Source organism: Neltuma alba, unplaced genomic scaffold (genome assembly GCF_004799145.2).
Source record: "Neltuma alba isolate B1F8T4 unplaced genomic scaffold, ASM479914v2 tig00012454_pilon, whole genome shotgun sequence".
In the NCBI taxonomy this organism is placed as follows: Eukaryota; Viridiplantae; Streptophyta; class Magnoliopsida; order Fabales; family Fabaceae; genus Neltuma; species Neltuma alba.
This window is the reverse complement of record NW_021636933.1, coordinates 210,429-233,665: the sequence shown is the minus strand read 5'-3', so window position 1 is coordinate 233,665 and position 23,237 is coordinate 210,429. Positions and strand designations below refer to the sequence as shown.

Here is a 23,237-nt window from a genome sequence, read left to right as displayed (position 1 = left end):
ACATATGGCTGCAACAATCGCAGTGGTGAAGCTATGTTCTGAGGTCTGAAACTAAGGTCTTGATCGTTCAAGATGGTAGGAAATTCGTTGGAAGGTTCAGGGCCATCAATTTCATTGGGTTGTTGACTTGTTATGATCTCTGAATGGCGCAGAGGATGTTGCCTTGTTTTTGTTTTTTTTTTAACTTTTATAATGGTGCGGCAGACGATGGATCTTTTTTTTTTTTCCTAGTTTGTTTTATCACAGTATTTGATGTTTTGTACTACTATATATTTTGGATTAGAATACACTCGAGTTTTACAAAAGCATAAATAATAAAGTGTACGTAGGTAAAGTTTTAGAATAAGGGAAAATTGTTGGGGGAAAATAAGAACAAGGGGAAAATTATTTTGCAAATACATATATTTTCTCATAATTTTTAATTTAATACCTGTATGTTTTTCTCTCTTAATTGAATTCTTTAATTTTACTTTAGGGGCTAACTGTACTAAGAGATCAAAGTTACCAGGATAACGGTGGGAGCAAAGTTAGAGGATAACTAAGAGGGGGAAAATTGCATAGGCACCAAATAAAAAATTAAGGAAAAACAACTCTAAAATAGTTTTTCTTCGACTTTTTTTTTTTTAATCTATAACTTACACCCCCATCATCCCCATCAAACCCTCCAATCAATGGTTAAAACTCACAATCCCATACTTGTGCCAATTGGATTACAAAAGTTTCAGAATTATTGATTGACCGCTAATGGAAACTTCGAAGTGTTGTTTGTCATATATGATTGTCGGAGCCTTGGTCTGTTATTGAAACCATATCGAAGGGTTTGATCCGCTGGCCTGTTATTTTTTCCACTCGACTCTATCTCATTCTTTTTACCTGCTTTTAATAATTCTGTTTCACCTCTCTAAAATGGGATTTATCATTTATTACCAAAAATCAATGTAACGATAGGCTTCAATGGATTTCATTTTAGAATTTCTACATATTCATTCACATTGGTGGCTTTTTTAATTTCATTTTTACATGAAATACCTAATACCGATCCTTAACAGCAAATACAAGTAAAAGAATCAAAATAAGTAGCTACGCTATGGTTGAAGAATAATATACAGGAGATCCTTAACTTCTACAGAAAGGGCTTTTAGAGTTCTACGCATAAAATCACATAATCTGCAAAATCAATTATTTCATGAGAGTTTTCTATTATTAATGCATAACCTTCAAGGGTTATATATTATGTGATTATGTAAGCTAACTCTCATTGTGTTATTGTAATTCTTACGTTGTTTAAAGGCCAATAAATGAAAGTTATTGACTACATAGTTATACTTGGTTTTGCTCCTTGAATCGCCATGGGTGGGATACAAGTGCCAGTGCAAGCTGCTTGCTATATATATAATGGCATTTAATCGTGAAAGCAGAGCCACAACTTCGGGAAATGTTGTTCATAAGCAAATTATGAAATAAAATTATCTAATGCATTCGCCAAATGCCCTTAAATTCAGGTCCTTATTCAGTGCTCTTCACAATGATAAGTACCATGTGCTCATTGCTGTAATGCAATTCAAACTATCCAAACTCTGACATAGATGATTTAGATTTAAAATTTTTAATGTGCACTTTTTTTAATGACAAATTTATTCTTTTAAACAATTGTTAGTTATAAGATTATCTTTATTTTGAATTCTGTATTTATTAAAACAAAAAATTAATTAAAATATATACAAATTTAAATTCAATCTGGACCATTCAAAATAAATTTGGATGGTTTAAATTAAGATGAACAAGCTCATCATTATGATGAACATGGAATGTGCTTTTGTCTGTTGGATTCGATACCCTCAATTATTGAACATTATCAAAAGTTAAGATGCAATGTACGTGAAAGATGCTTCACTCCTGCTTTGAAAAAAGCACAAACAAATGCTCAACTGCTTTATTTGATACTGGAAATGACTGACACAATGAGGTGCTCAAAGATTATTCACAACTATTAATTAATTTTTTTATGAATAATGTTGTAAAGTGAGAGCCAAGCCCAAAAATGGAGGGAGAGAACAAATACACAAGCAAGAGTGAATGAAACAATATTTTAACTCAGGTTATGACTCAAATTTATGAGTCTTTCTACTTTATTATGTATCTGTTATTAAGCCTAATTTTATCTCAAAGTAAAATTTTCCACATCAACTCAATTGTATTCACATCAACAAATGATGCAAACAAGTTATATCCAGGAGTAAAAAGACATGCCACTGCAAAAGGAGAGACAAATCTCATAGTGTCCTGATTGGAACAGGACAAAAGCAGGATAAGATAAAATAAAGTCGGAACAGGATGGGACGGGGCGTGGGACAGTCTCGTCTCTCCCCTCCTTGGATATATATGCTTCTTTTTTTTTTTACTTTTGTTATAGATATTTTTGTTTATCTATTCCATCAATACAAAAAAAATATAAATATTAAGTTTAAAGAAGTAAATAAAAGTCACGTACTTGAATACGTTTTTTTACTTTGATGTTTATAAAAACAAAAAAAATGTTTTTTAAAATTTAAATTATACAAACTTCAATCAATACGATGCAATAATACACTTTTGTCAACATATGTTTAGACTTAATTGGAATCAAGGATAATGGCCTCCACATGTAAATTGATCCATAGGCATGCCTGATGACATTTTAATTAATGGAGTTCTTGCATCGAACTTGAACAGTGAAGATAAATAGCTATGGTGGTATATGTAAATATCAGAAGATTAATTTATGGGATTAAAAGAAGTGGATGATAGATCGACTTGATTAGTTTATCATAATTTTGGAAGAATATAATGAAAAGAAAAGAATAAGTTGGACCAAAAAAGTTTGAACCAAAAAGAAAGAAAGAAAGAAAGAAAGAAAGAAAGGAATAAGCCAGCAATATTAACTGCTTAATAGCTTCGTATACATACTGCTAAAAATATCATTATAACGCGGATGTCCATATATAAAAGGATCTTTAGAATTTGACCCATGAAATCACATAGCCTCTAAAATCGATTGTTTCTTGGGAGTATTATATATATATAACGCAAATATGTAAGTTAATTTTCTTCATGTTATTGTGACTCTCAAGTCGTTTAATTTGAAAGTTTATGGATAGAAGCTATGCATTTCTTTTTTGCTCTTACCATGTATTTCTGTTTAGTTTGTTTGTAAAGATATTTTAAGAAAGACAATATATATTTACTATAAATAACTAACATAACTAATTTTATTAATCTATTTAAATTAATTAACTAGCTCTCATATTAAGGATTGGAGGTAGTATATACTATAAACTAAGAAGTTGGTATTGTAAATAATTTTTTAAAAAATAATTTTTAAATATCAGTTCAAACCCTTAAAAATAAGAATCTCAATTGCAAATTGAAATTTACACATGATTTAAATTGATATTTTGAGACCTAATTATATTTTGTTCTAATTAATTTTAGTTTGTGCGTTTGATCCCAGTTATTTGTCTTTTTGGATCCGATACTTTCAATTATTGAACATATCAAAGTGAAAATGCTTAGTACCTAGAAAAATGCTCCGCCGCTGGTTTTTTCCCAAAAACACAGAGAAAACGCCGCACTGCCACATTTGATTATGTTGAAGGGACCGACACGATGAGCGGCTCCAAGATAATAACCATTGATTAAATTCTTCACGAATAATAAAAGTAAGCAGGACGATCGGTATTAAAACATTATCTCTTAAAATAATTTTAGTTATTGACGAATCGTAAATATCAAAATTTTTAATATTGTTATATTTTGTTATTATTATAATCAAACTATTATTGTATTTTCTTGTATTTTATTATTAATGATAATTAATATTGTTCTATTTTATTTTTTATTTAAATTATATTATTTTAATATCGCCAGTTTGATTATGAGTTAACCCGGATTTGACCCATTGACCTTTAAATCACTATTTCAACTGATTTAGAATCCGGTCCTTTTTTTTCTTAGTTTTTTTCTCTTAATTAAATCTTTAATTTGCTCTATTAATATTGTTAACCCATACATAAAGACTAAAAATGCCAATAGAACAAAGTTACAAGAGCTAATATTGCTAAAAAATAAAATTAAAAGATTTAATTAAGAGAAAAAATATATAGGTACGAAATTAAAAATTAAGAGAAAGTATAGGTACCTCCAATATCGTTTTCCCAATTATTATTTAAATATGAGAAATTAAAATTAAGTTAAGAAAACTGACAAACAAAATTAAATTGGGAAAACATATGTATATAATGCAGAAACGAGTTTTGATGAATAACGAGTTCTTCGTAATTTCAACCACAGAGCGTCCCCGAAGTGGAACTCACTTGCTCCAGGAGCACGTGTGATTTCCGTCGATGCTTTTTTGTTTTTGTTTTGTTCTTTTCTCTTGTTTTCCCTGTGGTAGTAGGGAAACCCAAGACCTGAATCAAGAAAAGACAATACCAACAAAAGCTAACATCCCTGACCCGTGTCTCACCCGATCATCCATCGATGCCCTTTTGTTATTTAAGTAGGATTGATTCTCAATATGAAATTCAGTTATTTAATTTACTAGCAACCCCATGGTGTCTGAACCAAACTGCATTGACTTGAATGCTGTCTAAACCAGAGATTTTGCAGTCACTACTCCCAACTAAAGCCTCAGATCTTCTTTTTCTTCTTCTTCTACTCTGTAGTTTTACAAATCTCCTACTTTCTTTCTTCTGCTAATTTCTACTGCTTTCTTGGCTTCTTCTTTTACTTCATCATCTCTGCAGTTTCTATTGTGTTATATATTACCACTTTTTGATTCCCTTTTTCCTTTCTCTTTTCTGGACCAAAAAAAAAAAAATCCTGAATTTACTGCTTTTGCAACTGTCGCTTGCACTTGAGTCTTCTTCCATAGTTTCATTTTTCATATCACTCCCTAGTATTTCCTTCTTCATTATTTCTTAATTTCTCAGCTTGTTCTGTAACGTCTTTTTGGCACTTTGTTTTGCTTAAATTTCCTGATTTCTGTTTTCTTAAAAAATTCTTTAAAAACAAATCTGAATTTCCTCGTTTTGCATATTTCGCGGGCACTTCTTTGTTGTTTCGAATACTTTTAACTTTATTTTTCCTCAAGAAGAAAAAATCCCAAAAAATAATTAAAAAACCTGCCCTTTTCAATTTGTGACAGCTCATATATCTCTCAAAAAACAAAAAAGACTAGTCTAGTTGATGTTGTTTTCCTTGTCTGATTTCACAAGCTCATCATCTTTCTTTGAAAACTTTCAGATTTTATAGTTGTCTTCGATTCTTGTGAAGCATCTGCATGTGAAAGATGTTCAAAACACCGCAAAAAGGAGCTCTCATGGTTTGATCTGTGTTGGAACACTGAGGAAAGCTGATTAATGTTGGGAGACACGGGACGGGGTCTTCCCACTTCTGTCCTGTCCCGTGAACATTCCTATTAGTATTAGTAGTTGAAAGTGTGAAACACAAATGAAATTCAGTACAAGGTTGTATCAGTTTCATCCTGTCTCATGAACATCTTTATTGGTAGTTGAAAGTCTGAAACACAAACGAAATACAGGATGAGGTCATCTCAGTTTCGTCCTATCCCGTGAACATCTCTATTGGTAGTTGAAAGTCTGAAACACAACAAAACAAAAACTTTCCATTGCCGAGAAGGAAACCCGGGTCTCTTAGGTGAGATTCGAGTATCCTAACCGGCTATACTACAACGCATTGAAGGTTTAAACATTGGATAACTAAATTCTGATTATAGTAACGAAGCATATAAGTAGCTGGCCCCCGCTAATGTGAGTCCAAGTTGTGCAATAGGAAGTCTTCTCTCAGTCTTCTCCTAAACTTTATCCCTAACATTTGGCGGACCCACACGCTACTTTTGTCACTTTCAGACTCCATAGTTCACGCGCCATTCTTTATTATCTTCTCTTAGAAAAGCCAGACTGAATGGAGGGAATGGCAATGAAAAGGAATGGAGTCTTGACCTCAAGCTTTAATAGTCTTTGAAGCAAAAGTGACTTCAAGATAAAAAGATAATCAATCTTAATAATATTTATTATTTCAGAATTATTAAAAAATTATCTCATAAGAAAATCATTAGTAGGTAAAAGTATGTTGTTAATCCTTCAACTTTATATAAATTTAAGCATGATCTCTTAATTTTGAAAAGTGTGCTTTTAGTCTTTTAATTCTAAATTGTTAACATAAAATAATAACAATTAAAATAATCTTAAATATTGATAAAACATTCTCCAAGACATATTAAGTTTAATTTTTATAAGAGTTATGATTGTTAACAGAATGCATCATTTAAACCTAATAATTTTAAGATTAAAAGACTAAATATATATTTTTGTCAACCCATTTATATTACCACAAACTTGGGTTAGCATCTGTTAATATTATTAATTACGTGGTGGTGGGCCCAATAAATAAAAATCTACAACCAAATGAATTCATATATAATTACTTGGCAACGAGATGACAGTGAAAACAAGGGCCGTGATGATCATCCTGTTCCTTTTTTCAATCAATATTGTAATTTTGGCCCACTTCAATAAGTCTCTTCGGCGAAAATTCAAAGTTGGTCCCCCACACAGCTCATTGGATCAATAAGAATTTTATTATTATATTATGATTGACACGTGCCTCGTTGTGGTCCTTCATACTTAAAAATAGCTGCAATTCGCTCAGGAAGGTCTGAAGTTGCATGGAAACCGGACAACAAAGTAGTGCCTCAAGCTTATTCCTTTTCTTTTTTTTTTTTGAGTTATTTTTTTATTTTAACAGTTTTTTTTTTAATTTTACAAGTTTTCTGATTTTCTATCATTAAATTATGTTTCTGATCTCATAAAGGCATTTTTAGTTTTCTTTAATTTATAGGAACCTGGCCGTTGTATATAATTTTACAAACTAGACGTGCTTATATATCATTATGTTCGAAGTAAGTTAGTTGCTTTTCATTTTTCCCTTGATAAGTACATCAGGAGGTCACCATGGAGAATGGCAATAGTTTATAAAAAAAGTTAATGTTAAAATGGGATTTTTTTTTAAAAAACAAAAAGTACTAAATATGAGGAATTTAAACATGAGGAGTTTGAAAATTTCAGTGGCGATATTAACTTGTTGTAGAAGGTCATAAATTGTCATGCATTATCCCAATAATGGAAACCCCAAAGCATTGACCAAGTTGCATTGACTTGAATCCTATCTAAACTGGATCCTTTACAGCCACTCCTCCCAAATAAGGCTTCAGATATGCTTCTCCTCCTCCTCCTCCATAGTTTCACAGATCTCCTACTTTCTCCCTTCTGCTAATTTCTACTGCTTTCTCAGCTTCTTCTTTCACTTCGTCATCTCTGCAGTTTCCTTTGAGTTATATATTTCGACTTTCTGATTCCCTTTTTCCTTTGTCTTTTCTCGGAAAAAGAAAAAAAATCCTGAATTTACTGGTTTTTGCATTTTTTTTTTTGGCTGGCACTTTAATTCTCTGTTGTTGTGATCATTTTTAACTTTATTTTGCTGGTTTTGTGATCTTTCTTCAAGAAGAAAAAATCCCAAAAATAATTTTTTTAAAAAAAGTGCTCTTTCAATTTGTGATGGCTCATATCTAAAGGAAAAAAAAAAAAGACTTGTTATTCGCGGTGATTTTATTTTTGGTGAGTTCGACGCTTTTCTTGTATTTTTATTGCTTAGTTGATGATGTTGTTTTTCCTGTTTGATTTCACAAGTTCATCATCTTTCTTCGAAAACTTTCAGATTTTATAGTTGTCTTGGATTTTGTGAAGCATCAGTTTCTTAAAGTTGTCCAAAACACCATAAAAAGAAAAAAAAAAGAAAAAAAAGAGCTCTCTCATGCTTGATCTCCATATTGGAACACTGAGGGAAGCTAATTACTGTTGGGAGATCTAAGGATCATACAGCTTGAAATTGCAAAGTTTCACATCGCCCACTATTGTAAGCTTGAAAATATGGATTCATGCCAAACTCCGGCTCTGTTTAATTGATCTGTATTTACAAAGTTCAATTGTGTTGCAACTTTTGCAGCATATTCCTGTGTTTCTGAATACAGGGAGCGGCAGCAAGAAGAAGAAGGAACGTGTTACAGCCATAGTAAAGATACCTAAGGTGTGGCTCGCTCGTTTGAATATTTGAATTTTTTTTTCAAAGTTCTCATTTAAATATAGGTGTGGCTCCCTCAGGTTTACATGATGTCTGTTGGTTTTGAAGATACTCTCTCATATGTTTTTTTAAGTAAAATATAACGGGTTTTCTAACCAAAAAAATATATAAGGCTTTCCTTTTATATATATATATATATATATATTTGGTGATTTAACTTTATATAATGTTTTAGTTTGGTTCCTTAACTTTAAAAAGTATACTTTTAGCTCTTTAATCCTAAAATTGTTAGTTTTAAATGATGATTTTTTTTTAACAACCATTGTTTTGAAAATGAAACTTAATATATTAGCATTTAGTAATCTTTTATCAACATTAAAGAGTTCAATATCATCATTTTTTATTACCAATTTTAGTGTTAGAGACTATAAGTTCACTTTTTGAAGTTAAGAGACCAAAATGAAATATTGTGTAAAGTTAAAGGACTAAAAATATAATTTAGCATATAGATATAGACTAAATAATTATTTTTTTTGTAAAAAGTATCTTTTTACCTCTTGGTTCCATTTTTAACATCATTAAAAATATTTCCAGAAAAATTTGAAAGTTTTCATTAAAGAGAAATATTTTGGTCCAAAATGTGCAATTAATATTATGTTGAGCGAAAATATAATCTTAAAAATATAAAGACGGTTTGTTTTGTGCAAATTTCAATTTTATAAGTTTATACATTTTTTAAAATAAAAAGAATTCTTTCTAATTAAGTACAAAATAAATGGGACGTCATTACATTTTATATTTCCTTTAATACTTTCGTAAGTTTGTTTTGTATTCGCTTAATGAATTGGTCGTAAGAAAACAATGTTAGTTTCAAGTTATAAATACATCATCTCGTACGTAAATCAGGATTTTTTTTTTAACAGTTTCAACAAACTCCTCGAAATGTTATATATGAATTGAGAGCGTAAAATGGATTTCATGAAATTCTGATGAAACCTGTTGATGAAATTATGAAATACTATTTCTGGTCCTACTTATAAGATATAATTTGTATTATCTCAAATTCTAGTTATAAGATTTTATTTGTAATCTATAAATAGGATTTTATAAATAGGGTAAGAGATAGTAAATAAGGATTTTACTAACGATAGCTTATGTTTACAAAAGTATTTCATTGTCTCTTATTTTTGGTTTAAAATGTAAACCTTCTGCATTTTAATGTCCTTAGTAATGCTATTTTCTAACTCCAGTTAAAGCTTAAAATGCACTAATAGTATTTAAATGAGAGTAAATAAAATTGAAAATGAAGAGAGAGGGTGAGATTATGCAAAATTAAAATAGAGAGATAAAACTTAAAAGTCATAAACTTATTAAAGTGGAGGAAGTTTGATTATGAAGAGAGAGAAAATTAAATTACTCCCTCCGTTCCTTATTATAAGAGACATTTGATACTTATGACATGTTCCTATATATAAGAGACACTTAAAAGTTGTCTCTACTTTTTTGTGTTGATTTCCTATTTTACCCATATTTATTGTCTCCAACTCACACTCTCTCTCCCTCCCACTTCTCTTTTTTTCAATAATTTAATTGTTCCCTCTCATGCTCTTTCTCCTTATTAATGAGGGCATTTTTGAAAAAAAAATTATATTTTTTACACATTGATTGTTCTTAACTAATTTTAACTGTCTTTTTTATCAACGTAATTCGGTTATTCGTCTCTTATAATAAGGAACGGAGGGAGTAAAAAGAAAGAGGGTGCAAAAGTAAAGGGAATATTTAAATACCCGCAATAAATATGGGTCTCACCATGTAATTTGGAGGATATTTTCTTTTTAACTTTTTTTGGGCCAACAAAAAGCGGGGGTTTAATGCTTTTATAAGATTTTAATATTTTAAAAAATGTCATATACCTTTCTGCCTTTGTTTTTTTTTTTGGCCAATAATTTCATATGCTTCTAAAATTGCAATGATGTTTTCCAAAATATATAGTACGAGTATTAGCTAAAAAGAGCAGCTAGTGATATTTTTGGATTTCTCATTTTTCTTCCCCGACGCTTTGAGGTGAGAAAATAGATTGGTTCCTCCAACTTTTTAGCCCAATTTTGCCACCTAAAGTACCAAGTAAAAAGTAAGATCACTTAAACATAAGTTGCAATCAGCGTCTAGAGTCTATTGTATCTTAAAATAATTTTTTTATGCAATTATCATACGAGATATAAGCTATGTTGTAATTTTTTTCAATGTAAATAATTGAAATAAATTATATTTTAAGAAAGTTAGCATGCATTTCTTTACATGCAACCAACTCACTAATCTTTTTAATCCATGCGAATTTTCTTGAAAAGATCGTAGCAAAGCAACAACTTGTGATTTTATCCATTCTTTTCTACGTTTCTCTTTGTGGGGGGGAAAAAAAAAACCGAACTAAACAAGGGGAAAAACAACGAAAAACAATAAAATCCTGACCCCTAGTCTTTGAGGCAACCTCGTGGAAGTGGGTTACTGATATGCTTGTATTTAAATCCTCGAGTGGCTGGCCACTGTCTTGTGCTTCAAATCAATCTTTTTAAGAAAACTGTCTTTACTGAACTTATTACTCCTTTTATTGGCACTTTTTATCAATATCTGTTTTATTTTCATGGGAAAATCTCTTAAAATCTTTTTTGAATAACTCATTCTTATTTGAGTTACTGAATTTGTCAAAACACTAATTAGGTTATATGAGTCAAAAAGGAGTTTTAAAATTTCATATAATGACTTCAATACCCTTTTATTAGAAATCCAAAGAGATAAGGATTTTTTATATTATCGTATTGTGCAAGAGTTTCAAACAAGAAAAACTTGGTGTTTATCGTTACAAAGTCAGAAAATCAATTAAGGAGGTAACAGTGAGTTAGTTTTTATGTTAAATCTTCCTCCCTTCATCCTAATAATTTCATTTATATGGTGAATGATTTTAAAGTGTAGTATTTTGATTAATTCTCTCTCTCATATAGAATTGTGGTAATTCATTTTATTGTTCATAGCAATCCGGTAAACATGTCCCGTTTATTTTTCTTGTAGTCGCTCAGCGCTTCCACCATAAGGGGCACCCGAAGCGGAACCCACTTGCTCCAGGAGCGTATGCGATTTCCGTCAAAGCCCGTTTGTTATTTAAGTAGGTTTATCCTTAACACGACATTTAGTTAATTAATTTCAAGAGATTAAGAAAAATAAATAAATTATTTTAAAATATTATATTTATTTTTTTTACAAATTAATTTGTCTAGTTTATAAACTGATATATAATATAATAATACACATAATAATTTTTTTTCTTGGTGAATAATACCGAGGCCCATTTTATTGCTTACTCAGAACGGAATGTCAGTAATTAAATAATTTTTTAAATTTTTTTATTTTCTTAAATTAGCTAATTAAGTCAGTAGTTTAAAAAAGAGTTTCAACACTCTTTAAAAAAATGACACGCAAATAATTCTCCTAAACCGTACAACGTGTTTTTCCCTCCCAGTAGTAGTAGTAATAATAATAATAATACTAGGAACCTCACCGTGCCTGAACCAAACTGCATTGACTTGAATCCAATCTAAACCAGAGACTTTGTTCTCATGGTCTTCCTTCATAATTTCACCGCATTTCTTACTTCCAGTGTTTCTTGATTTCTCAACCTGTTATTAAACATCTTTCTGTAATTCCCTTTTTTAAAAAATATAAAATTTTCGTCTCTTGCATTTTTTTGCCGGCACTTCTCCCTTATTGTGATCATTTTCAGCTTTACTTTTGCTGGTTTTCGATATTTCTTCTAGGAAAAAATCCAAAAAGAAAAAAACTGCACTTTGAATTTGTCACTACCCGTGTCGTAAAAAAAGTGTGTTACTCCGTCTGCTCTATTTTCTCTGAGTTCATCTTCTTTTTTGTTTTCCTTATTTAGGTGATGTTGATTTCCTGTCTGTGTCTGTAAATCAGTCTTTCTGCGAAAACCTCTGATGGGTGTGAAGATCTGCTTCTTAAAGTTGTTCAAAATATCACAAAAAGACAGAGGAAAAAGGTGGTCATGTTGATTTGTGTTGGATCACTAAGGAAAACTGATTACTGCTGGTAGATCGGACTCAGATTGCGACGCTTCACATCGTTATTGTAAGTTTCTATTCAAATTTGACTTTCAACTTTTGCAGCAAAATATTCTCCTCCTTTAGAATATTTATGAGGAAAAATTAGAAGCAATGTTCTCTTTACATTTGGGTAATATGTCCAAAAGCATAAATTTATGCCCTTGTTTTTCAGCTATAAGCTTGCCTGTGCCCATACTCAACCTACATGCTGAAGTGTTCTAGAATTCCAAATGAAAGCCAAAAAAAAAAAAAAGACAAAAAAACCCTATTCTTCCAATGGAATATCTGTTTGCCAAAAAAAGAAAAAAAATATCTTGATCATATTTTGATGTAAAAAATATATATATATATTTTTTAATATTGTCATGGTAGGATCTCACTCTTGCTTTGATTTTCAGGGCCAAAAAAAGAGATCAAAAAACAAGAAGAAATCAAATTTTCGTCGTCATTAAGTCAAGAGGAGAAAAGGTGAGACTTTGTTTTCGACGTTGCCAACATTTCTGCATTAACGAGCCAAGGGTTAATTGAGTTTTGGCTATGTCTTTTTAACAGATCAGCTCTAAACAAATGGATCCTACTTGTGGTTTGGTTGAGAAGGTTCGGGACGTCGTGCTCGGCGTAATTTGTGAGCAGCTTCGTTATCTCATTCACTATCACAGAAACATTGAGGAGCTCAGTGAACAACTTATGGCTCTCGCGCTTAAAAGGAACTCCATACAGCATCAAGTAGATATGGCTAAAAATAATGTAGAAGAAATTGAAGAGGAAGTTCTTCGTTGGTCGCACAAAGTAAATGAGATATCAGAGCAAGTACAACGGCTACATAAAGAGAGTCAAGCAAAAAGAGAGTGCAGTATAACTTCATGTCCCAACCCATGGCTACGCTCCAAGTTGAGCGCAAGAGCAAAGGCAATGACCCAACAAGTTGTTGAAATTTGTGGAAACGGAAACTTCAACACAGTTTCATATCGTGTTCCTCCCCAGTCGATGCCACAATTAACCAACAGAGAAAGCAATGAAGGTATTGGTTCAAGAGTGCCGATTATGAATCAAATTATGGAGGCACTGCGGAATCCAAGTGTTAATATGATCGGATTGTGCGGGCTGGGCGGTGTTGGCAAGACCACTATAGCTAAAGAGGTAGCAAGGAATCAAAAGATGTTTGAAAAGGTGATCATGACAACTGTTTCTAAAGAACTGAATGTTGAGAAGATTCAAGGCAAGATTGCTGAAAAGTTGGGTCTGCAACTCAATGAAAAAGCTGAAGATGTAAGAACTGCTCGTCTATGTGCGAGGTTGAAGCAAGAGAAGAATATGCTCCTAATTTTGGATGATCTTTGGGAGGAACTTGATTTGGGCAAAGTTGGAATTCCCTTTGTTGAAGGTTGCAAAATTTTACTAACTTCAAGGAATGAAATATTGCTGTCAAAAGACATGAAATGTCAAGAAATTATCAAAGTGGGTGTTTTGTTAGAGGATGAACCATGGGAGTTGTTCAAGAGGATTGCTGAGCTTTCTGTTGACTCAAGTAGTCCTGAGTTGTTACCTACAGCCAATGCGATTGTCCGAAAGTGTGGTGGCCTACCGCTAGTGATTGCTACAGCTGCCAAGGCATTGAAGAATAAAGATCTAAATGATTGGAAAGATGCCCTTGCACGATTGAATAATCCTATGAGGAGAAACAACACATTAACTAAAGAGGGGGATACCATTTTGAAGTTGAGCTACAATCATCTAAGCTCATCAGAGTACAAACATATTTTCTTGCTCGCTGCCATGTTGTCCCATGATCCCTCAATCGAAGACCTCCTCATGTACTCTGTGGGGTTAGATGTTCTTAACCAAGTAGAAAACATGGAGGAAGCCCATGCTGGAATCTCTGCTATTGTAAGTAAGCTAAAATCATTGAGCTTATTTCTTGATAGCTTTTCTAGTCATTATTTTACAATGCATGACGTCATCCGAGATGTTGCATTATCTATTGCATCGTCCATGGAATTGTGTGCATTCATTGTGAAGCATGGAAATTTGAAAGAATGGCCGGATGAAAACATGCTAAAACGCTACAAGGGAATTTACTTACAAGAGAGTGACATTAGTGACTTTCCCAATGAGTTACATGGTCCACGATTGGAATTCTTTTTGCTAAATAGCAAAAAACTTGATTTGACCATACCGAGCATGTTTTTCAAATCTTCAAAGGAGCTGAAAGTATTGGCATTTACCAATGTGCATTTTTTGTTACTACCATCTCTCAGTTTCCTACAAAAGCTAAAAACGTTGTGTCTACACTCTTGTTTGCTGGAAGATATAACTGAGGTCAGAAGGTTGAAGAATTTAAAGGTCCTAAGTCTTGCTTACTCTGAAATTCAACAGCTACCAATTGAATTGGCAGAGTTGACTTCTTTACAAATGTTGAATTTGTCCCATTGCTCTAAACTCAAAGTGATTCCACAAAAACTCCTATCTAGCTTGAAAAATTTGGAGGTTTTGCACATGGGAAATAGCTTCAACCTGTGGAAAGTTGAAGGATCTGCTGAAGCTAATGATAATGCAAGTCTTGACGAGTTGAAGGATTTGCCAATCTCTTTTCTAGATATTCATATCCCCAATGCCTCTATGTTGCCAGAGAACTTGTTCTTAGATATGAATTTGAAGAGATACAAGATATTCATTGGTAAGCATTGGGAATGGCTAGGCAATTACGAAGCTTCGAAGATATTGAAACTTGAACTGGAGAGTAGTATCCATTTGAAGCGAGGGCTTCCAAAATTATTGGAAGGAGTTGAAGATATGTATTTATATGGATGTAACGGGCTTGCAAATGTTCTTTACGGTTATGATGGAAGAAGATTTCCGCATTTAAGGCATCTTCATATTCAATACGTTGTTTTCAACTCAGCACATCATGAGGCTGCAACAAATAACATATCCAATCAAATTTGCTCATCACTTTTCAACAAGAAGGTATGCCCAGATTATTTTATTCACATTTTCCCCTTACTTTTTTTTCTCGCATAACTCCAAAGCTATGTGCAAAAATCATTTTCAATAAAATTCGTTACTTTCTATTAGGCTATTATGGAAGTTTGCAGTTTTTTTAATTAATTAAAATGAGCTAATAAAAGAGAAAAGCTAACTTCAAGTATTAAAATAAATAACGAAGCCTCAAATTATTTGTGTTACAACCTGGAAACTTGTGAATTTGATGTTTTTGACTATTTTAATATATGAATTGCCATTCCCGTCATCAGAATATTTATGGGAATGTAGCCTACGGTTTTGATGTTTAATCAGTGTAACAAAATTTTCGAATCACTTTTCAATAATAAAGGTATGTTCATATTATTTTAATTATTCTTGTTTTGACTTCCTGCAAAACTTCAAACTTGACTATGAACTTTAAATTTGAAATTGAACTTTTAGTAATCTCCTGAAAAATATTGTGCAGTAGATGAGAACTTTATCTAGACATTTAAACAATCTTTCATGACAAAGATGCTCATGGACCAAAAGTGATTCTTGTTTAATCATATTTTTCTTTCAACAGGTGTTACTCCCAAAGTTAGAGATATTGGAATTATCCAATTTAAACCCTTTGATTCCAGGGATATGGGATGACCACCTTTCAGATAATTCATTTGGCAACTTGAAAACATTGATTGTGAAAAGTTGTGGCTTTGAGAAATTGGTGCCCCTTCATGTGCTGAAATCTTTAAACAGCTTGGAAGAATTGGAAGTCAAGGACTGTGACTTGTTGGAGATGGTGTTTGACTTTGAAGATTTAAATGATGATAATGAGATGGTGCCATCATCCATGTCTGTGCCATTGAAAAGGTTAATGCTACAAAAATTGCCAAGATTAAAGAATGTGTGGAGGAATCACCGCCAAGGAAATGCCTCCTTCCAAAGCCTTAGGAGCATACATGTTTCCTTTTGTGAAAGCCTCACAAGTGTGTTTCCTTCATCCATAGCCAAAGACATGCTTCGTGATCTTGAAGAGCTTCGAATAGCTAATTGTGGTATAGATGTGATTGTTGCAAAGGATCAAGTTTCAGAATCTGCTACTACTATATTTAAGTTTCCTAAGCTGATTTCCCTTGAGCTTTCTGGTCTTCCAAACTTGAGGAACTTCTATCCACATAGACACATGATAGAATGTTCACACCTTCAACGATTACTTTTCTGCAGTTGTGATAATCTAGAGATATTTGAAAAGCAAGGTTCAAGTTTATCAGAAATACATGAGGAAGGAAGCACACTGGACTCAAAATATCCTCTACTGTCCTATGACAAGGTAAACTTCTAAAGTAACTCTTAATTGGTTATTTATTATTAAAATAAGCTAAGAAAAGAGCAAAACGCATTAAAATAAATAGTGAAACATCAGATTATTTTGTTTTAAAACCTATGTCCTATAAAAAGCACTTGAGTTTGATATTTTTGAGTATTTAAATATGTGAACTTTTCCTATCACTCGAATATTTAGAAAAAGAGTAATTCATTTTAATTTACCATAATTAATATTTGAAGCTAATGGAATATGTACCTCAAAATTTAAATTTGAAGACACTCTCATTAAAAATATAACATATGCCTTTTGATTTATTAAATAGTTGTTACATTTAGTTATAATTTACGTATTGTACAGGTTGATAATTTGGAGGAGTTAAGATTGTGGGGCAAAGAAGCTGAGATGATTGGGAGTGGCCAATTTCCAATGTACCGCTTCCCCAGAGTAAAAATTCTTTATCTTAGGCTCGTGGAACCAACAATAATTTCGTACAAATCATTGTGGGAGAGCTTTCCAAAACTAGATGAGCTGGAGCTGTGGGGTGGCATTAGGAGGGACACTTATGGAGGAGACGATGTTGTTGCATTTGCTGCTCCTTTTTCAAAATTGACTATCGGCGATATTTTTCTGAAAAACTTGGGAGCATTCTTACTTTCTTCACCAAATCTCACACATCTCCACTTGAAATGCAATCAATGGCTGACCGCTTTGATAACATCATCAATAGCTCGAAGCTTGGTGCATCTCATGCATCTCTCAATTAGTCAGTGCAATAGAATAGAGGAAATTATCACGAAGCCAGAAGGAGAGAATGATGAGAACAGGGAAATTGTTTTTGGCAAATTGGAGTTTTTGAAACTTTATCGGCTTCCAAGACTGAAGAGATTTTGCAGCCACAGTTGTACTTTGAGGTTTCCATTATTGGATCAACTAATGATAACAAACTGTCCAAAATTCAAAATATTCTCTCCAGGACTAATCGATACACCATGTCTTAAAAGCGTTCAATTGTTACAAGATAGGGGGAAACGTCAGCAATTTTGGGACACCAATCTTAAGAAAACAATCTACCAACAGGTGCGTCCAGCTAGCATGCTCAGTCCTTTCTATTTCCAGCTTTCACAAAAATACTCATTATATAGCAAGTTCCATTATATTGTTTTGATATTTAATATAACTATCCCTATATATGTTACGGTTTAAATATTCTACTAAACTTTTAATTATAACTTTACAAAACACCACAAACACTTACTGCATAATTAATTAGTGGGATGCATGGCAAAATGTTTTAGTATTATCATTCTTTTAATATAAATGATGTTGTTATAATTCAATACTATCTTTGCCCATAATTGTTTTACAGCAATTTGTCGCATCAGGAGTGCTGGTGTTAGATGAGAGTGACCAATTTCCAGTGGACCAGTGTCCTAGAGTGGATATTCTTCGCATCGAAAGATCTGTCTATAAAATGATGACATTGCTTGAAAGATTTCCACAGCTGAAAGCACTTCATGTGCAACATAGTCCCTTTGAGGAGATATTTCCATCACAAGCACACATTGTTGATCATACGGGAAAATTTCCGCCATTGAAGGAAGTCTACCTTGCCAATATGGATGAGCTCAAGCACATATGGAGGAATGATTCTCAGCTGCCCACAATTCAAAATTTAGAAGTCCCTCATGTTGAAAACTGTTCTAGTTTGATTACATTGGCACCATCCTCTACTTCATTTGATAGTTTGACGGTCCTGGTGTCCAAATGCCATCAGCTTGTCTATTTAGTGACAAATCATATGGCCAAAAGTTTGGTGAATCTCGAAACATTGGAGATGAATGACTGTAAAAAGATAGAAGAAATTGTAACGAAGCAAAAAGGAGAGGATGATGAGGACAAGGAAATCCTTTTCTGCAAATTGAAGTTTTTGAAACTTGATCAGATTCCAGCATTGAAGAGATTTTGCGGCCACAATTATACTTTCAGGTTTCCCTCATTGGATCAAGTAATCATAATAAACTGTCCAACATTAAAAATATTCTCTCCAGGACTCATCGATACACCATCTCTCAAAAGCGTTCAACTATTACAAGATGGAGATAAACCTCAACAATTTTGGGGCGTCAGTCTTAACAAAACAATCTACCAACAGGTGCGTCGATCTATCATGCTCAATTCTTGCTATTTCCAGCTTCACAAAAATACTCATATAAAGAATCTACTAAAATTTTGATTATAATTTTCTTATTATATCACTTTAATTAACAAACACTGCAAACAATTAGATCAATATTAATTAATGGGATAAATGGCAGGGTGTTCTATATCATTGTTCTTTTTTGTTTTAGTTGATATTATTATAATAATTAATGAAATCAAAATGTTTGACACACTTCTTTGACAAGGAAGAAAATGGGCAACAAAATTATTCAAAGTTTTCTTTCTACTAGTGAGTGCATTTGACTTTAATTTGAGACACAGTGAAATAGGACATTATTATTAATAAACTTTTCTTAGTACAAAATATTAAATTATGTTTTGATGATTGAATAATATGTTTGCCCATAGCAATTGGCATCAAGAGAGGGGGTGTTAGACGAGAATGATGCTAGCATCATATGGAATGACCAATTTCCAGTGGACCATTATCCTCAAGTGGAAATTCTTCGCATAGAAAGATTTCTTGATGAATGGATAGCATTTCCGTATGCATTGCTTGAAAGATTTCCACAGATGAATGCGCTTCATGTGAAGGATAGTTCCTTTGAAGAGATATTCCCATCACATGCACACATTGTTCATCAAATTCCACCATTCGGGGAACTCCACCTTGCCAATTTGCATCAGCTCAAGAACATATGGAAGGATGATTCTCATCTGTCCCCAATTCAAAATCTACAAATCCTGAATGTTGAAAATTGTTCTCACTTGATTAAATTGGCACCATCCTCCACCTTATTTAATAATTTGACAGTGCTGAAGGTCTTGAGATGTCATCAGCTCATCTATTTAATGACAAGTTCAACTGCCAAAAGTTTGGTGAATCTTGAAACATTGGAGATATATGATTGCAGAAAGATGGAGAAACTTGTGATGAATGAGACTAATGAAGCTGTGGAAGGGAGAATCACATTCAATGCGTTGAGAATATTAGAACTCACCCTTCTACCAAGATTGAAAACAGAAGAGGATAAAACGGATTTCAACAGTGAAGGCCGAGTAACAAGTAGAAACATTTTCAGATCACTTTTCAGCCGTCATAAGGTATGTTCATATCAATTTATTATTGTTTTGGTGGACAAAAAAATTGATTTATTATTTTTTTTTTTTTCCTGCCACCCTATTCTTATCTTGTATTAACTTCTTAATTTCAAACTTATGTTGCGAAAATTAATTTCACTGGAAATATGTTCTTATTTTTTTCTCGTTTTAACGCATCTACAAAAATTAGTTTCACTTAAATTATTCAATTTGGTTAGGCTAGTTGCCATAGCATTTTAAAGTTCTTTCGCTTTTTTAATTACTTAATTAATTAATTAATTAATTAATTAATTAATTAATTAATTTTTGCGAACTTGAAGTTTCAAATTGAACTTTTAACAATCCCTTGAAGAATATTGTGGTACATGAAAGCTTTAGTTAGAACTTAAACAATCTTTTGTGAAACTTAAGCCTAAAGATCAAAAGTGATTTTTTTTAATTATATTTTTTTTTCCAACAGGTGTTACTTCCAAAGTTAGAGATATTAGAATTATCCAATTTAAACGGTTTGATTCCATTGATATGGGATAACCAACTTTTAGATAACTCATCCAGCAACTTGAAAACATTGATTGTGCAAAGCTGTGGCTTTGTGAAATTGATGCCCCTTCATGTGCTAAAATCTTTAAACAATTTGGAAGAACTGAGAGCCGGGAACTGTGGCATGTTGGAGATCGTGTTTAATTTTGAAGATCTGAATGATTATAAAGAGATGATGCCATCATCGGTTGTTGTGCCACTTGAAGGGCAGAATATTTTACTCATCAATTTATTACTGTTTTTTATGGACAAAAATTAATTTTCTTTTTATCTAGTATATTCTTTCCTTACCAAAATTTTCTTATTTGATTAACTTCTTAATTTCAAACTTACGCTGTGAAAATTAATTTCATTGGAATTATTTACTCTGTTCAATAAAAATATGTTCTTATTTTTTTCTTGCCTCAATATATCTAAAAAAATTATTTCACTTAAATTACTTACTTTGGTATTAGGCTCGCTATTGTAGCATTTTATGGTTCTCTTGTTTTTTAGTTAGTTATTTCTGTTTGGTGAACTTGAAATTTGAAGTTGAACTTTTATCAATCTCTTGAAGAATATTGTGGTACACGAGATCTGTACTTACACATTTAAACAATCTTTCATGAAACTAAGCCTCACAAATCAACAGTAACTTCGTTTTCATTTTTTGCCAAAAGATTTTCGTTTAATTATATTTTCTTTCAACAGGTGTCATTCCCAAAGTTAGAGATATTAGAATTATGCTTATTAAACAGTTTGATTCCACCGATATGGGATGACAAACTTTCACACAACTCATTTGGCAACTTGAAAACATTGACTGTGCGGAGGTGTCGCTTTGTGAAATTGTTACCCCTTCATGTGCTGAAATCTTTAAACAACTTGGAAGAATTGGAAGTCACATCGTGTGACATGCTAGAGACGGTGTTTGATTTTGAAGATTTAAATGATTATCAAGAGATGGTGTCATCATCAGTGATTGTGCCACTGAAAAAGTTAACGCTAGATGATTTGCCAAAATTGAGGAATGTGTTGGGCAATAATGACCGCCAAGGAGAAATAAACTTAGTTTCTTCACGAGATAGTTCATGCCATCAAATAGAAGAACTTATGACGAAACAGAAAAAAGAGGACAATGAGAACAAGAAAATCATTTTCAGCAAACTGGAGTATTTGGAACTTGATGAATTACCAAGGTTGAAGAGATTTTGCAGCCAAAATTATACTTTCAAGTTTCCATTATTACAATTTGCCATCGTAACAGAGTGCCCTCAACTCACAATATTCTGTTCTGGAGCCATCCATGCCCCGCTGCTTCAAAAGGTTCGAGTGATGACTCAATATGGACTTGATCACATAGATATTTGGATGACTGATCTTAATGCCACCATCCAACATGGGTTTACTATTCAAGAGGTTAGTCCAACATACTAATATTCTTGTTTTTCACTTTTTAAATAATTCCTCATCGTCTACAAAATTTAGGTTCAGATAAATATCTGACATAAATATTAAAGTTTGGACATTCCTTTGTCTACCCAAAAATTGTAAACTTTTCATCAAATTTTAAGACCCTAATTGCACACAAAAGCTGACAAGCAAATGGTAATTAATGGATGTGGCAGACTGCAAATAGTGTGATAATGTTTGTAGATCTCTGACTAGAAAGAAATGGGCCTATAAAGTGATTCAAAGAATTTTGTTTCTGTTTAAAGTGATTTTGAGGAGGGGAGGGGGGATTAATGATGAAAAATATAAGTATGAGAAAAAGATGACAGGTCAATTAAGAAAGATTTTATCTACAATTATATAAGAAATTATTATTTTAAAAAGTATTCTGACCTGATTTATTAAATTGCCTTCTTATAATAATAATTTTACCAATAATCGTTTTACAGGTTATTTTCATAGTAAAAAAAGCCTAGCCTTAAATGTGAATTCGAAGGGGATTATGGGGTTTTTTAAATTTAATTTAGAGAAAAGAAAGGGGGTTATGACGTTAATTTAAAGGATTTTTAAAATTTTAATGTGTGGATCTTATTTCATGGTGAAATGATGAAAATTTAGATATTGGCAAAAGATGAGTGATCCGTTTGAAAAGTTTTGATTCTTGAAAACAATATCATGATGTAATCTACTAAATCGCCTACTCATTATGGTAATTATGTTATTAATTATCATTTTATAGGTAATTTCCACAACCAGAAGCATGGCTTTAAATGCAGAGAATATCATGATGATAAGGAATGTTTTTCCTAAAGTGAGAACTCTTTATGTAGAAAGCTTCAAGGATGAAGGGGTAACCTTTCCCTATAGGTCCCTTGAAAGATTTCCCATGTTGGAAAAGCTTTATGTGGAGAATAGTTCCTTTGAGGAGGTATTTCCCCCACAAGATGAGATTATCGATTTTATGGGGAAAATCCCACCATTTGAGGAATTACACATTGCCTATTTGGATCAACTCAAGAGCATATGGAAGGATGACTCTCAGCTACCACCAATTCATCAAGACCTAATAAAATGCCTAGAAGTCGAAAGTTGTCATAGCTTGGTCAGGTTGGCACCATCCTTTGCTTCATTTCAAAATTTGTGGAAGCTGTCTATATCTGGGTGCCATCAACTCGTCTATTTGGTGACAAGTTCAACTGCCAAAAGCTTGGCGAGTCTTGAACGGTTGGGGATAAACGATTGTAAAAAAATGGAGGAAATTGTATTGAATGAGAACAATGAAGGTGTAGAAGGTGGAATCACTCTCAACCGATTACAGCGGATTGAACTTACTGATGTGCCAAGCTTGAAGATGTTCTCTTCACAAAGTCTGACATTTGAATTCCCTGAATTAAAAGTGATAGAAATAACTGGATGTCATGAAATGAAGATGTTTTGTCCAGGAGCGCTGAAAACAC

At 32.5% G+C, this 23,237-nt stretch overlaps 1 protein-coding gene across 1 annotated transcript; it reads left to right on the top strand.

Annotated features, from left to right (window-relative positions):
- Positions 1–4: 4 nt before the first annotated feature.
- On the top strand, positions 5–23,231 carry LOC114727230 (uncharacterized). Its single transcript, XM_028913931.1, has 10 exons — positions 5–43; positions 8,065–8,145; positions 12,807–15,221; positions 15,805–16,551; positions 16,906–17,625; positions 17,915–18,700; positions 19,117–19,812; positions 21,040–21,747; positions 22,520–23,133; positions 23,210–23,231. The coding sequence occupies exons 1-10, from the start codon at positions 5–7 to the stop codon at positions 23,229–23,231; spliced, it is 6,828 nt and encodes a 2,275-aa protein (XP_028769764.1).
- Positions 23,232–23,237: the final 6 nt, after the last annotated feature.

Excerpts from the sequence above, each read along its gene's own strand:
- LOC114727230 (XM_028913931.1), top strand. The coding sequence starts at position 5 with ATGGCTGCAACAATCGCAGTGGTGAAGCTATGTTCTGAG. Across the intron at positions 15,222-15,804 it reads CATCACTTTTCAACAAGAAG|GTGTTACTCCCAAAGTTAGA; the intron begins GTATGCCCAGAT and ends TTCTTTCAACAG. Across the intron at positions 18,701-19,116 it reads ACAAAACAATCTACCAACAG|CAATTGGCATCAAGAGAGGG; the intron begins GTGCGTCGATCT and ends GTTTGCCCATAG.